This window comes from Sus scrofa, chromosome 1 (assembly GCF_054392235.1).
Source record: "Sus scrofa isolate SSC_HxYL_T2T_F1_AM1 chromosome 1, Sscrofa_HxYL_maternal_Yorkshire_Landrace_v2.0, whole genome shotgun sequence".
In the NCBI taxonomy this organism is placed as follows: Eukaryota; Metazoa; Chordata; class Mammalia; order Artiodactyla; family Suidae; genus Sus; species Sus scrofa.
The window spans coordinates 29357795-29372226 of record NC_139383.1 but is presented as its reverse complement, the minus strand read 5'-3'; the positions used below and the strand labels follow the sequence as shown (position 1 = coordinate 29372226).

The 14432-nt window shown below is 41.7% G+C and overlaps 1 protein-coding gene across 1 annotated transcript in view; it reads right to left on the bottom strand.

Annotated features, from left to right (window-relative positions):
• Window positions 1-1227: 1227 nt before the first annotated feature.
• The window catches only part of LOC146405999 (uncharacterized), a 244878-nt gene continuing 231673 nt past the window's right edge, over window positions 1228-14432 (bottom strand). Inside the window, exon 5 of the mRNA XM_084955716.1 lies at window positions 1228-4003. Coding sequence (XP_084811842.1) covers window positions 3860-4003 — 144 coding nt within the window. The 3' untranslated portion in view covers window positions 1228-3859. The remainder of the gene's footprint in view (window positions 4004-14432) is intronic.

Below are 14432 nucleotides of genomic sequence, written 5' to 3'. Positions count from 1 at the left end.
CGAGTCCTTGGTTCATTACCACTGAGCCACGACCAGGACACCTCATTCTTTTTCTTACTCTGAATTTCCAAAGGAAAGCCTGTCATCTCTGTATGCCAGCCCTTGAAGGTAACGGTAAGCTTGTGAACTGGCTGTTTCTGAGTCAGGCTTGTCCAATCTGTGTGTGTTTGGGGGATTGTTTGGGGTGGCAGTTACAGCTGACAGAATGAGCCAAAACATTACAGAGCGAAGGCTGTGGATGGAGTATGTTCCTTAGAAAGTCCTGCAGCAGGACTGACAGTGACCCATATCTCTAGGACACTTCATTTTTTATATCTTCTCAGCTCTTTATTAAATTATTCAGTTATTCATCCAATATTTTATTAAGCATCTTCAATGGGTCAGATAGACAGGAGAAATGACAGTGGGGGCGGGGGAAGGGAGGCTGCTTAAAAGCACTTGCTCCCCAGTGACTCCTTTCATTGCAAATCTCCGCCACTAACAACCCCACCCCCCCCAGCCCCACTACAGAGCTGCAGAGGTTCAGGCAGTTGGCACTTATCACGGGTAGCACATTTTTTATTTGACCACACTGTGAAATTTATTCATTTGGCCAGAATGAAAGAAAGGTGTTTTTATGTGCATAACCTCCACCTTTACTTAAACGTGGAACTTGTAAAAGAGTTCCTGCTGTGGCTCAGCAGAAATGAATCAGACTAGTATCCTTGAGGACACAGGTTGGATCCCTGGCCTCACTCAGTGGGTTAAGGATCCGGCATTGCCACGAGCTGTGGTGTAGTTCACAGATGTAGCTCAGATCCCACGTTGCTGTGGCTGTGGTATAGGCCAGTGGCTACAGCTCCAATTCAACCCCTCGCCTGGGAAACTCCACATGCCATGGGTGCGGGCCTGAAAAAAATAAGACAAAAAAATAATGTGGCTTATGTTCTCCTGGCACAAAGGCTACATGGAAACCTCCAAGTGGTTCTGGAGGGTCTGGAGCATTTTAATCTCTAAAACAATACAAATATGACTATCTTGCTAAAATATAAATAAAAGCAAATAGAGGTGCCGAGGCAGGGAGGGCAGGAGCAGATGAGTATATGGGGAGGAAAGGAAAACAGGCCAATGTGAAGAGTGATGTTTCTTACTTAATAAATCCTGGGAGTCACAGATAAGAGCCTTGTTCTATTTGTCTGTGGTTTATGGTTTGGTGGGGGTGGGGGCGGGTATTACGTTTGTTTTAACTTTTTTCCTTGGCAGATATGCAAGTTGTGAACGGCTTTAAAAACATCTTTCACTTTCTTAGCCAAGTGGTCAAGGTCAACATCAATGGAATAAGTTATGTTGATGGTATATACCTTTGACCTGATGATATGGTGACAATGGCATTTTACCTTTGTGGTCTTTCCCCCCAAACTCATAACTAATCACAAGAGTGAAATCAGACAAATTGTCATGGAGAACAATTCTAGAAAATACCTAGCCAATGCTCCTCAAAGCAGCCAAGGTCATCAAAAACAAGGGAAATATGAGAAACTGTCACAGCCTAAGACTAAGGAAACATAATAACTAAATGTAATGTGTCCTGGATAGATAGGATCCTGGGGCCGAAAAAGAATGCTAGGTGAAAAATAAGGAAACATGAATAAAATGTGGCCTCTCATTAATAATAATTTATCAATATTGGTTCAAAAATTCAAATATACCATATATCATGCTAATGTAAGATGTTCATAACAGGGAAAACTGGTTACAGAATATATGTTAGAATTCTATATTCAATATTTCCATTTTTTTCTGTAAATCTGAAGCTGTTCTAAACAAAACTGATTTTAAAAATCAACACTTTAGAGAAAAATGAAAAAGTTCTTTTTGTTTGCATTTATGAAATATTTTAATATGAAAGTTCTGATCTGCTATGCTTGCTCTCCAAATATTCTCTTAGAAATTAGAAATTCTCCGGATTTATGATCTTTTTGTTTGTTTGTTTGGCTTTTGTCTTTTTAAGGCTGCACCTGCGGCATATGGAGGTTCCCAGGCTAGGGGTCGAATCGGAGCTGTAGCCTCCGGTCTACACCGGAGCCACAGCAACTCGGAATCCAACCCGAGTCTGCAACCTACACCACAGCTCACGGCAACGCCAGAGTCTTAACCCACTGAGCAAGGCCAGGGATGGAACCTGCAACCTCATCGTTCCTAGTCGGATTCGTTAACCACTGCGCCATGACGGGAACTCCAAACTGGGCAGAATTTTGATATTTATGTTAACATTTTATTATAAAAATTTCCCAAATTACTTCATAGTCTTATTTAAAATTTTCACTTTAAAGGCCTGCAGAGTAGTCCATCAAGTAGATTTACCAAATTTAGTTGAACATTCCCACTGCTGACATTTCAAAGAACCATTTCTACCATGGAAGAATCAGCTCCCCACTATCCTTCCTGTGTTACCCAGCTAAAAGTTGGGAAGATGACTACTTGTTCCTTGGGAAAACATCCAGTGTCTGAACTTGTGACCTGGGCCTCCTGCTGGATTCCAGGGAAGGGGTGTACAGAGCCCTGACCAGCAGTCTTCTGGGGGCAGAGCAGAAACTCTGCAGCTCCAGGCTGTGTGCCAGGCCTCCTCTTTCCCTTTCTGGTTATCACCCTGCCTTCCTCTAAAATCAAAATTATCTGGCCTCAGGCTTTTAAATACTCCAACCTGCTCATGAAAGAGAAAATGAGAGTTGCTGCTGCTTTTAATTTTATGCATCACACATCCTAAAAATGAAATCTCCTCATGGATAGGACCCAAAAGAGGGAATAATAACAGGTGAGAAAGGCAAGCCTAGATAATAAATCACAAAGCCGCAAGGTCTCTGGAAGGTGGAGGTAATGTGTTATTTGTGCGATGGCATCATGCTGAGATCATCCCTGAAGGCTGTCAGCTCCAGAGAGATAAATGCTAGATACACCTGGCGTGTGTGTGTGTGTGTGTGTGTGTGTGTGTGTGTGTGTGTGTGTTTAAATCAAAAGCAATTAAAAGAGTCTTGTTATTTTCCCTAACTTCAAAGTACGAGCTCATGTTTGGTCTTGCTACAGGTAGAGAAACAAGGGGAAGTAGCTGTATTATTAATTTAAAAACTATTCTGTAGCCAAAGGCACAGGAGACGATGAGACTGGTGCCAAAATTCATAGGAATTCTCAGCACCAATGCATATAAATGACTGCTAAATTGGCAGAACGTACGTCAGGAGGATGAAAAGCGATGAGTGATATTTTTGTTGAAAAAGGACATTCTGGAAGTTCTCTTGTGGGGCAGCAGGTTACAGACCCAGCCCTGTCACTGCTGTAGAGCGCATTTGATCCCTGGCCTGGGAACTCCACCTGCCATGGGAATGACAAGTAAATAAATAAATAAATAAGGCTCTTAAAAGGACATTCTGGCCTGTGCCATACAAAAAAGCAATGGGAGGATCCTAGAGACCTGCCAACTCCATGAGTAAATTCTTGAGTAAACGTCCATGAGGTCAGGCCCAGTGTAGTGACACACGTGGCTCCTTTCTCTGTGAGTTGATGTCAACACACAGGGCCCATTGCTCAACCTAAGAGAGAATGGAGGAGCCCCCAAATCTGAGACGATGCAAATAATGTCACATCAGTCAGCTGTGATCCACCTCTGTGAGTCACGATGAGCCGAGGTGCATGCAGGGATAAGTGTGATGTGGAGGGGTGGACAGAGCACCGTGGTCTGAAATGGAAAACACTGAAATGGGTAAAGGGTCCTATAATATATGGGGGGTTTTATAGTTAGACGTGATAATTACCTTTTTCATCCCTAGTATTAAGGTGACGTAATTCGTCTTATGTAGGTAAGATTCATTTGTATGAATTCATCCTACATAATCCATCCTTCATCCATCACCGGAGCATCTGAAGTCCTGAAAATCCCATGCATCCCTTTCCCCTCCTTTGCATAGCTTCTAGTTTCCAGGTTATTGTCACCCTTTTCAAAATCCTGGGAACATTCTTCTATGTTTACCTGAATAAAAATCAGACAAGTTAAAATTTATTTTGTGTAGTTCAGTTGGCCTTGTAGTGCCCAAACTGCTCTTTCTTCGTAGAAAATCAATTTGGGCGTCCAAAACATACTTGATTCATTGCCAACCTTAGACTTTAAGCCATTCAAATAAAACAGCCTCCAAATCAGGTGTAGTGATATAGGAAAAGTGAATTTGTATTTAACTTTTCAGAAACATCAGGTGGTGAATTTCTAGGGCATCTTTACCCATCTTTGTGTTACTTATAGAACCTCACTAAGATATCTGTCCGTAACTTGAGTCCAGTAGAGTTTAATAAAGTAGAAGCATGTAGTGTTTAATAAGGTAGAACAAGAAAAGGAGACGAAGTGGGAATGTGAATATAGGTTAAAAATAGAAATCCAACACATATTTCTTGAAGAGGTTCTCATGACACCCTCTCTTCCGTGCTATTGGGGGCCTGGCTGTGATTATGAGGGAGTCTGGTGCTCCTACCACAGACCTGACTCCCTGCCTCTGGCTGCCTGGGCTGGGGGCTGGGGCTGAGAAGGAATGCAGGACTTGGCAGGGCAGGCAAAGCCGAGGTAAAATATCACCTGAATGCATGAAGATCTCATGGCCATGCAGGCTTTGGAAGGTGATGATGCTGCCAAGTGGAAGCAGCCTTGGCTGAATTTTATCTCCATGTGTCCTTTTTGTAGGGCTTCTTTACACAGTGTTCAACACACAATCACATGTGAGACCAATCAGTTCTCATGATGGAGCATGGGAGAGGCAGGATGGCATCGCACCAGGCAAGGAAGGAGTGGAAGGTCAGGCAGGTGGAGGGTCAGTGATGGTGGACACCAGCTGCTCAAACTGGGGACCCTGCTCAGTTTACCCAGTGTTTTGTGTATCACTTAATAAATGAGTCCACCCTAGAGTTCCCATTGTGGCTCAGCAGTAGCGAACCTGACTAGTATCCAGGAGGACGCTATAGTGTAGATTGCAGATGCAGCTTGGATCCTGTGTTGCTGTGGCTGTGGTATAGGCCGGCAGATGCAGCTCCTATTTGAATGCTAGCCTGGGAACTTTCATTTGCCATGGGTGCAGCCCTAAAACAGCAAAAAAAAAAAAAAAGAAAAAGAAAAAGAAGGAAAGAAAGAAAGAAAGAAAGAAAGAAAGAAAGAAAGAAAGAAAGAAAGAAAGAAAGAAAGAAAGAAAGAAAGAAAGAAAGAAAGGAAGGAAGAAAAAGAAAGAAAGAAAGAAAGAAAGAAACTGAATGCAGGCATAGGAGATCCTTAGTTCTACTTGGACACAGAGACTTTACCCCATGTGGGGCAGGGAAGAGAGATATCAGTGAGTGCCTGCTTGCTCCCCGAAGATCAGGCATCTTACGTAGGCTCATTCTGCAGCACTAAGGTGGAAGACAGTGGGGTTGATTACTTTGCAAAAGCAGCTTGTGAGTTTGGCTCTAAAGAGGCTGGTATTCTAGCAGTGGAACGTCCTGCTCAGTTTCTGATCCACGCATTCACTCTTACACACAGGTCAATTTTGGGGGGAAGCCAGAAGGCTTCTGACGATAATTTATCTTGTAGAAGTCCCCTATGAACTGCTCTGAGCTGTGCTATGCAACAAGGAACTCTCTGGCCATCCTAACACAAGCCTCTGAATTTAGAGCTTGTTCTAAGCCCTTGGCTATTTTTGAGTTGTTTGGCATATGGTTCTTGACAGACACTTCCATTAGCTGTTTAGAGTGACACATGGATTCACCATTGGCTGTTTGACAGAGGACAAAATAAAGTATGGCACACGGAATAGGGAACACTCTCAGATAAAATTCAAATCTACAGTGTTTACTGAGCAAGTGCCACTGATTTTTGAAATTTAACTGATTGGAGGGAGAGAAGTCAGCATTCTTTCCTTCTCCTACTTTGTCTGTCATATATTTTATTCGTAGATGCTTCCAAGCCTCCTAGTTGCCAGTGTATAAAACACGGTACGAAAAATATTGGTGGTGGTTACTATTGAGTGAATATCTGTGAACCACTTAGACTAGTGCCATTTAAAGTTTACCTATTATTGCTATTTCTTTTCAGGATAGTTGTGAACATTAAATGAGACAAAACAAGCGAAAGCACCCAGGATACAGTAAGCACACAGTAGATGTACACATACAAATAAATTGCCTACCTAGCTATATTTTAGATAAGAGTATGTTCAGTTTTGTAAGAAACTAGCAAATTGTCTTTCAAAGTGGCCATACCATTTTGCATTCTGACCAATAATGAATGAGAGCTCCTATTGTTCCACAACTCATCAGCGTTTGGTGGTGTCACAGTGTTCTAGATTTTAGGCATTCTAATAGTGGTATCTCATTTTATTCTGCATTTCTCCCTGTGACATATAATGTGGAGAATCTTTTCATATGTTAACTTTTCATCTATCTATATCTTCTTTGGTGAGGTGTGTTAAAGTCTTTAGTCCAATTCTCAATCACATTGGTTGTTTTCTTATTGTTGAATTTTAAGAACTCTTTGTATATTTTGGATAACAATCCGTTATCAGTTATACCTTTTGCAAATATTTTCTCCTAGTCTGTGGCTTGTCTTCTCTGAGTTTCTGCTCATATAAGTTGTGGTTCTTTGTATATACCTGTCTGTGCTTCCAATTTGGAGCTGGGAGGCAGTAGTGTGCCCTGTGACCTCATTTCTATTATGGATGTAAGAAGAGTTGTTGACTCTTGTTACAACAGAGAAGCAATTTCCAAGCTTCTCCTATGCCACAACAGAAACCAGAAGTCAGTATGTTTATTTTACAGATTAGAAAACTGAGGCTCAAGGTACCAGACATATTTGCATTAACTGTGTGGCCAGACTCTTCTTTCAACCATTCTGAAAATCATTGCAGCCTGTGGGGCCATACTTTGTGTCACATGATCCTGCTTCTCTCTCACTCTCTTTGTCTGACCAAGAATGACTAGATCAAGAATGGATAAAGGGAAAGAGCAACCACAGGCTTTTCAACAACCCCATCTTATGCACTAGTATTAAGCACAAAATGACCTGGGCCAACCTGTCCTTCATGGGCAATTATGTCTTATAAATTTATTCACTGGACAGCTCACTTTCAAGGCAGGGGGATCAGGGTCTATAGAGATGCATTATTTAGGAAACTTCATCAACGTATTTTTCAATTTCATCTTCCAAAGCATCCACAGGGACTGACTCTTCTAATATTACTCCTTTGAAGAAGACACAATATAATAAGATAAAAGATTTATAGCCAGGTTTTTAGAGTTCAGCATTTAATCTTTCTGCTTCCAGCTTGTCCAGTACTAGTCTTATTAGCTCCTTCCAAAATGGTGGACTTGAATCATGTAGTGCATTATTTCTTTCTCTAGCTTCTTCTTCTTTTTTTTTTTTGCTTTTTGTTTTTGTTTTTAGAGGTACAGGTGCAGCATATGGAAGTCCCAGGCTAGGGGTCCAATCGGAGCTGTAGCTGCTGGCCTATACCACAGCCACAGCAACACTGGATCCTTAGCCCACTGAGCAAGGTCAGAGATAGAACCCTCATCCTCATGGGTACTAGTCAGATTCATTACCGCTGAGCCACAACAGGAACTCCAACACAGGATTTCTTATAAAATGAAACATATATTTACCATTTGAGCCAACAATCCACTCTTAATCCTACCCTAGAAAAGTAAAAACTATGATCACAGAAAAAATCTAGTGTGTTTTTAATAGCTTCATATATAAGGGCTAAACAACTAGAAATAACCCAAATAGCCTTTGACTAGGGAATGGAGGCACAAACGCTAATACATTCACACAATGGGTATTATTCAGCAATGGAAAGAACTATGACACATGAGACAACATGCAAAGAGCTCACAGATGCATTATTGTCAGTATAAGAAGCCAGGCTTCAGAAGCTAGATACTCTATGATTCCATCTATATGACATTTGAGAAAATGCAAAATTACATAGGCCAGAAAGCAGCACCTAGGTTGCCAAGGACCGGCTGTGTGAGGAAGTGTTGACCGCAAAGGGTCATGAAAGGACTTTTTGAAGTGATGGAAATGTTCCACGTCTTGATTGTGGGGGTAGTTCTCCTGTATGTGTTAGTCCAAACGTACGAAACTGGGCACTCACAATGATGAATTTTCCTGTATATAAATGACATTTTAATAGGAAAAATATTTCTTTACAGTCCAGGCTTTGGAATCAGATTGCACTGCACCCTGGCCCTCCCTCCACATTTCAGCCTCATGGCCATCATTTCCCCAGCCTTTCTGTGTTTCATTTTCTCAACTTGTAAGACAAAGCAAGGATCGCATAGGGACGTTGGAAAAATTAAATCAAATGATGGATGTAATTGTGTATCACCATACCAGGCCACACAAGTGCTTCATAAATGGTAACTATTATTATAGCCACCCCACTGTTAAAGAGCTAAGAGGTTGTTGGAGTAGAGGTTTCCAGATAATGTGAGTTTCTCTTTTAAATAGGAAATCAAAATTTTATTAGAGAGCTTCTTAGGAACATTAGAGCCCCCATAAAAATTGGGCATTTCTTTTACTTCCTAAGCAAACCCTTATTCTCCCATGAGAATTATTTTTTATTCTTTCTCTAAAATATTGAGAATGGTCTTCAGAAGTCATTTTCTCATCTTTCTTGAGAGAATAATGGTCATTTTGGGGTAAAACCTGAAAAATAAACTGAGGAATAAATAGATAAATCACCATTTAGAATCTAGGTCACAGTATTAGTTCCCGAGATGTCACTTATTCACTCAACCAAAGAGCACCTATCTGCACCAAATATTGATTGTTCTAAGGGCTAAAGATTCAGCAGTCACCCAAGCAGGAGAAAAGTCACTGTCTACAAGGAGCTTTTGCTCTGTGTTTAACGAGATTCAGAGTAAGCGTCCTATGTATTCCATCCATGGTGATTTGAATGAGACCCCTCAAGTCTCCAGTCCCCCAGAAACAATCATGAACATGCATCTCCTGCAACCACCTATACGCTCTCATTTAGCCCCGCAATTGTGTCACTCTTCATTTTCCATCTCTTAGGACCCAGATCCTTTGAAACTATGCTTCATATCCTCTTTTTTTTGCTAAGTTTTTATTTTGAAATCATTATAAACTCAGAGAAAACTGCAAAAATAACACAGAGAATCCTGTGTTCCCATCTCTCAGCTTCCTTTGATGGTAAAATCTTATGTAATACGGCACAATACCAAAACCAGGACATTAGCATTGTATAATACCATTAAGTAAACTACAAACCAGATTCAGATTTAAACCAACATTTGAAAAATGTTTTCGTTTTAAAATATAGTTGATTTACAACATTTCGTGTTAGTCTCAGGTCTATAAAAAAGTGATTGTTATATATATATATATATATATATATATATATATGTATTATATATTTTTTCTTTCTTTTTTTTTTTTTTTTTTTTTTTGTCTTTTTGGGGCCATGCCACAGCATATGGAGGTTCCCAGGCTAGGGGTTGAATCGGAGCTGTCGCTGCCAGACTATGTCAGAGGCACAGCAACGCCAGATCCGAGCCGTGTCTGTGACCTACACCACAGCTCAGGGCAATGCCAGATCCTTAACCCATTGAACGAGGCCAAGGATCAAACCCACAACCTCATGGTTCCTAGTCGGATTCATTTCTGCTGAGCCACAACGGGGACTCCCTATATTCTTACATATATTCTTTTCCATTATAGCTTATTGCAAGATGTTGAATATGGTTCCCTGTGCTATATAGTAAATCCTTGTTGTTTATTTATTTTATATATGTAAACCCACACTTTTTGCCCATTGATTGAAATTGTCCTCAGCTCCTAAGCTTTCAGGCCCTTTCTAGGTAGGAGTTTTTGTTTCCTTGGAAACTAAAGCTGAGACCCCTAAGATTCACGTGGAACTCTTCAGCCTCCCCTGATCAGGGAGATTCTATTCAGATGCTGTTGTCAAAAACTCAGCCACTTGACATTTATCCCTGACCTTGTACCTTACTCATGGCTTCCTTCTCCATCCCATATCCTATTCTATTAAATAACACTTAATGCCTCTCAAAGTCCATGTGACTGACTTTCCAACACTCTAACTTGACAGTTTCTTGAAGTTCTGAATTCCAATGGCCTTTCCTTTTCTACATGCCAGCCTCCTACACCCATGGCCACATCATAGACTTGCTATAAGCCAGAACACTCCCTGGTGTGACACCTCCAATGCCCACTCTGAACTTTCTTCTATCTTTTCAAGTTTTTCATATTCACTGATGCCTTGAAATCTACTTGTACTGTTCTGTCTTTTTCAGGTCCTCCTATCACTCATTTTCTCCTGATAACCCCATTTTCTCTCAACTTATTAGTTTCTTCCTAAACCCATTTACTTTCCTACTCAGTCTGGGCATCGTGTTAATGACTAGGCATCTTCATCGGCAACCCAATGCCCAGACACTCCTCTTCTTACACCCTAAGCTCCTGTTAAAGTCCCAACACCACAGCACAGCTAAAAACTGTGCTCCTTTTTTTCTAGGGCCTGAATGTTAAGCCTTGCAAAGAAAATATTCCCAATCTGGTTGATGCCTCTATAGATTCATGGTCTTTGGCTGAATGTTTAACATCATTCAACACATCCCTTTGCTAATCCACTATAATCTACTGATTCCTCTCCCATTCTTTGAAACTGTGCCAGACCTTCATTATTCTGTAGTCTCCTTACCCACACTGTATCTTCACCACTTCCACTTTAAATTGGCAGCTATAAGTTTAAGAGATCACTCTGAGAGCAGTAAGGAAGATGTTTAGGTAGCCGGCCTCTGAGGTGATCTGGATGATCCAGGCTTTCTGTTATGGCATTGTTAAACTGACATTTGTTAAATGGAGCACAGGATGCAGGATGGTGAGCTGAGGTTCAACAACAGATAACAGGAGAAACTGAAATAAAGAAGTTTATTGCTCACAGATCTTAGAAGTACAGGACACACCTCAAGGGACCACATTGGAAGGTGAAGGCAGGCTGCAGACAGAAAGAAAGGAGTAGGACCTCAGCACCTGCATAAAATATATAAGTGATAAGAAGCAATGGGGACTGTTAATTATGAGGGCTGTTGGGGAAGTTGTATCAGGAACTTACATTTGCTTATGACTCTGGGCTGCTCTCTGGGGCATATGATCGCATAGGGGAGCTAGTGTGAGGTTAAGGTCCCTGCCAGGCCATTTGCCCAAATGAAATGGATGCTAAGGCAGCAACACCACGGAGTAGCTTGGCTGAACTCTCAAAACCTACTGTTGTTCATGCCTTTATTTGGTCTCCTCTCTCCAACAGACTGCATGATAAACAGGGTATGCTGCAGGTGAATTCTGGGGCTAGGTTATAAAAGGAATTGTAGCCTCTGCCTTGGCATCTGGGATCATTTGCTGTGGTGGAAGCTAGACTTCTGGGCCATGAGGTGATACAAGCCACTTTGTGAGGAGGACCACCAAGCAGGGCTACCAAGGTGGAACTGAGTTCCACCGACAACTGCAACCGTTTACTAAACCATGTACGGGAGCCATCTTGGAAGTGGATTTTCTGACTCCACTCAAGAGTTCAGTCAACTGCAGCCCAAGCCAACACTTTGACTACAGCTTCACAAAAGAACTACACAGCTAACTTTTTCCTGAATTCCTGACCCACAGGAAATGTGAGAGAAATACATTTTTATTGCTGCTTTAAGTTACAAGCATAAGATAATTTGTTAAGCAGACATAGATAACCAGTACAGATTTACAGCAACAAGACCGGAGGTAAAGAAACTGGTCAGGGGGTCATAAAATAGTCCAGGAAAATGCTAACAAGGACCCAAATTAAAGCTGTGGGATACAGATGGTTAGAAGAGGAGGATCTGAGAAATATTCAGGAATAGAAATCTGCATGAAATTGAGTGGCTGTGGGTGTTCTAGGAGCATATAATTATTCTCCGCTTTCTAGCTTTGGTGGCTAGATGCCAAAAATTAAAATAGAAAATGCAGGAGGAAGAGTATGATAGGAGAGAAGGATGATGAACTTGGAATTAACTTCGAATTTGAGGTGCACTGGGGTTCTATGCGGATATGCTGCTAACCCCTCCATGGTGCCCCTTCCATGGCTTCTTCTCAGTCTTTAGCATCCTGGAGGGTTCTGCTGCTTTTGACATGGTCAACAACTTCTTATTTCCACAAATTTTCTACTTTCTTGGTTTAAGACTCTTCTGGTTCTTCTCACGTTCTTACATTTGCTCCTCAATCTCTCTCATCACTGCCTTTGCTCATCTAAACACTGATGTTCCCCAGGACTCCCCCTCACCCTGCTACCCAACTGCTTCCAAATGCTCAGCAATGGGTCCCCTGGAATCTAAGACTCTTCTCCTCAGATTTAGCAGAATGAAGCTTTAAAAACAAATAATCCGATTTATTGTCTCTTTTTATCGTTACATATTCAATTTTTTTTTTTTTTTGTATTTTTAGGGCAGCACCTGCAGCATATGGAGGTTCCCAGGCTAGGGGTCAAACTGGAGCTGCAGCTGCCAGCCTACACCACAGTCACGGCAGTGCCAGATCCGAGCCGTATCTGCAACCTACATCACAGCTCACAGCAACACTGGATCCTTAACCCACTGAGCGAGGGCAAGGATGGAACCCGCAACCTCATGGTTCCTAGTCGGATTCATTTCTGCTGGGCCACGACGGGAACTCCATATATTCAAATTTCTAATTGACATTGCTATAGTCTCCTGTACATCAGTTCTAATTTTCTGTTACTGTTTGTGATATGATTTATGGTAAGAAACATACATTTGCTTTTTGTCTCTGTTCCTGACTCACAGTTTCCCAAATACTTGTAATTTCCTAAGTAATTAGTGCAACAGGGGCACCTTTTGTTATAATATTTGGTTTTGTCCTCAATTCCTAAAATAGCTCCATAGTGATAAAGGTGAAGTTTTTTTTTTGTTATTCATAGCAAGCCCTTTTCAACCACATCTGACTTTATATTAATAAGATGACTTTCACAGAGCTCCTAAGGATGGGGGCTGGTTGCCAGGGGAACACCAACCATGTGATGAGCAGCTTGGAACTTTCAACCCCACCTCCCAACCTCCAGGAAGAAGATAGGGGCTGGAGACTGAATCAATCACCGATGGTCAGCGATTCAATCAATCCTGCTTACATCCTGAATCTTCCGTAAACACCCCTGCACTGCAGGTTCAGAGGGCTTCCAGGATGGTGCCTATGTGGATGTGCTGGGACAGTAATGTGCCCAGAGAAGGCATGAAGCTCTGCACACCGTCCCCCATCCCCTGGCATCTGAGGTGGGGAGGGTGGGACGGGGGCTTGTGGGACTGAGCGCTAAACTTGGAGGATCTGCGATATCTGACACTATCTCCAGGTACTTCGTGTCAGAATTGAGTGAAATTGCAGGATACCCAGCTGGTGCCTGTAAAATCTGAGAACTGCTTGGTGTGGGGAACACTCCCACACATTTGGAGGACAGAATAGTGCTGTAAGGATAATGAAGGAAAACAGGAAAGATTTTCTTTGCTTCTGCGACCTAAACCACAGTGTGCAGCAATGCCGGATCCTTAACCCATTGAAGGAGGCCAGGTATCGAATCTGCATTCTCATGGGTACTAGTCAGGTTCTTAACCTGCTAAGCCACAACGGGAACTCCAGAAAAGTTTTTCTTGAACATTGCTGTAATGCTGTATATACACTTTTGCAAATATATCCGTTGCCCTCCCGGACACATCATAGAACTGAATCCTCTAAAGTACGGTCATTTTTCTGCTTTAGACCAATGAAATACGAAGAGAAGTGACACACGTAACTTCTTCATGAAAGCATTAATGGCAACCACACTATTTACTAAGTTCTCTTTCTTTTACTTTGGTTCTGGTTGCTGAATTCCCATAGAGCCTAGAGCTCTCGGTTGATGTGCATTAGACATGAATATTAGAGAGAAATAAATTTTCATTATGTAGAGGCATTGAATTTTTTTCTGTGGTTATCATATTATTTAGCTCATCCTGATACAACTGCAACAAAATTCCAGGAAACATAAGCGTATGTCTGCTCAAGTTCTGAGACCCCTTGTATCAATTAAGTAATATCCGAAAGTTAATGATCTCAAGTCCCTAAGTTAACCAAGTACTGCTGATGGATAGAGTCCCCAGGGTCCTGCTTACCAATCCCAGAAGTGGAAGCTGAAGATTCCTCCTCCCATTGTCACATTCAGTGAAGGGGAGACCATTCATGGGTGTGAAATTATTTATTTCAGCTTCAATTATAAAACATAGGCCAAAGGCATGGGATACTTGAAACTGCTTTTAAATATCCTTTGCACTACGAGAGGACATAAAGTCTTCTTGGAGAGAGTGCTGTTCTTGTGCGTAGGTACTAGCCATGCAAA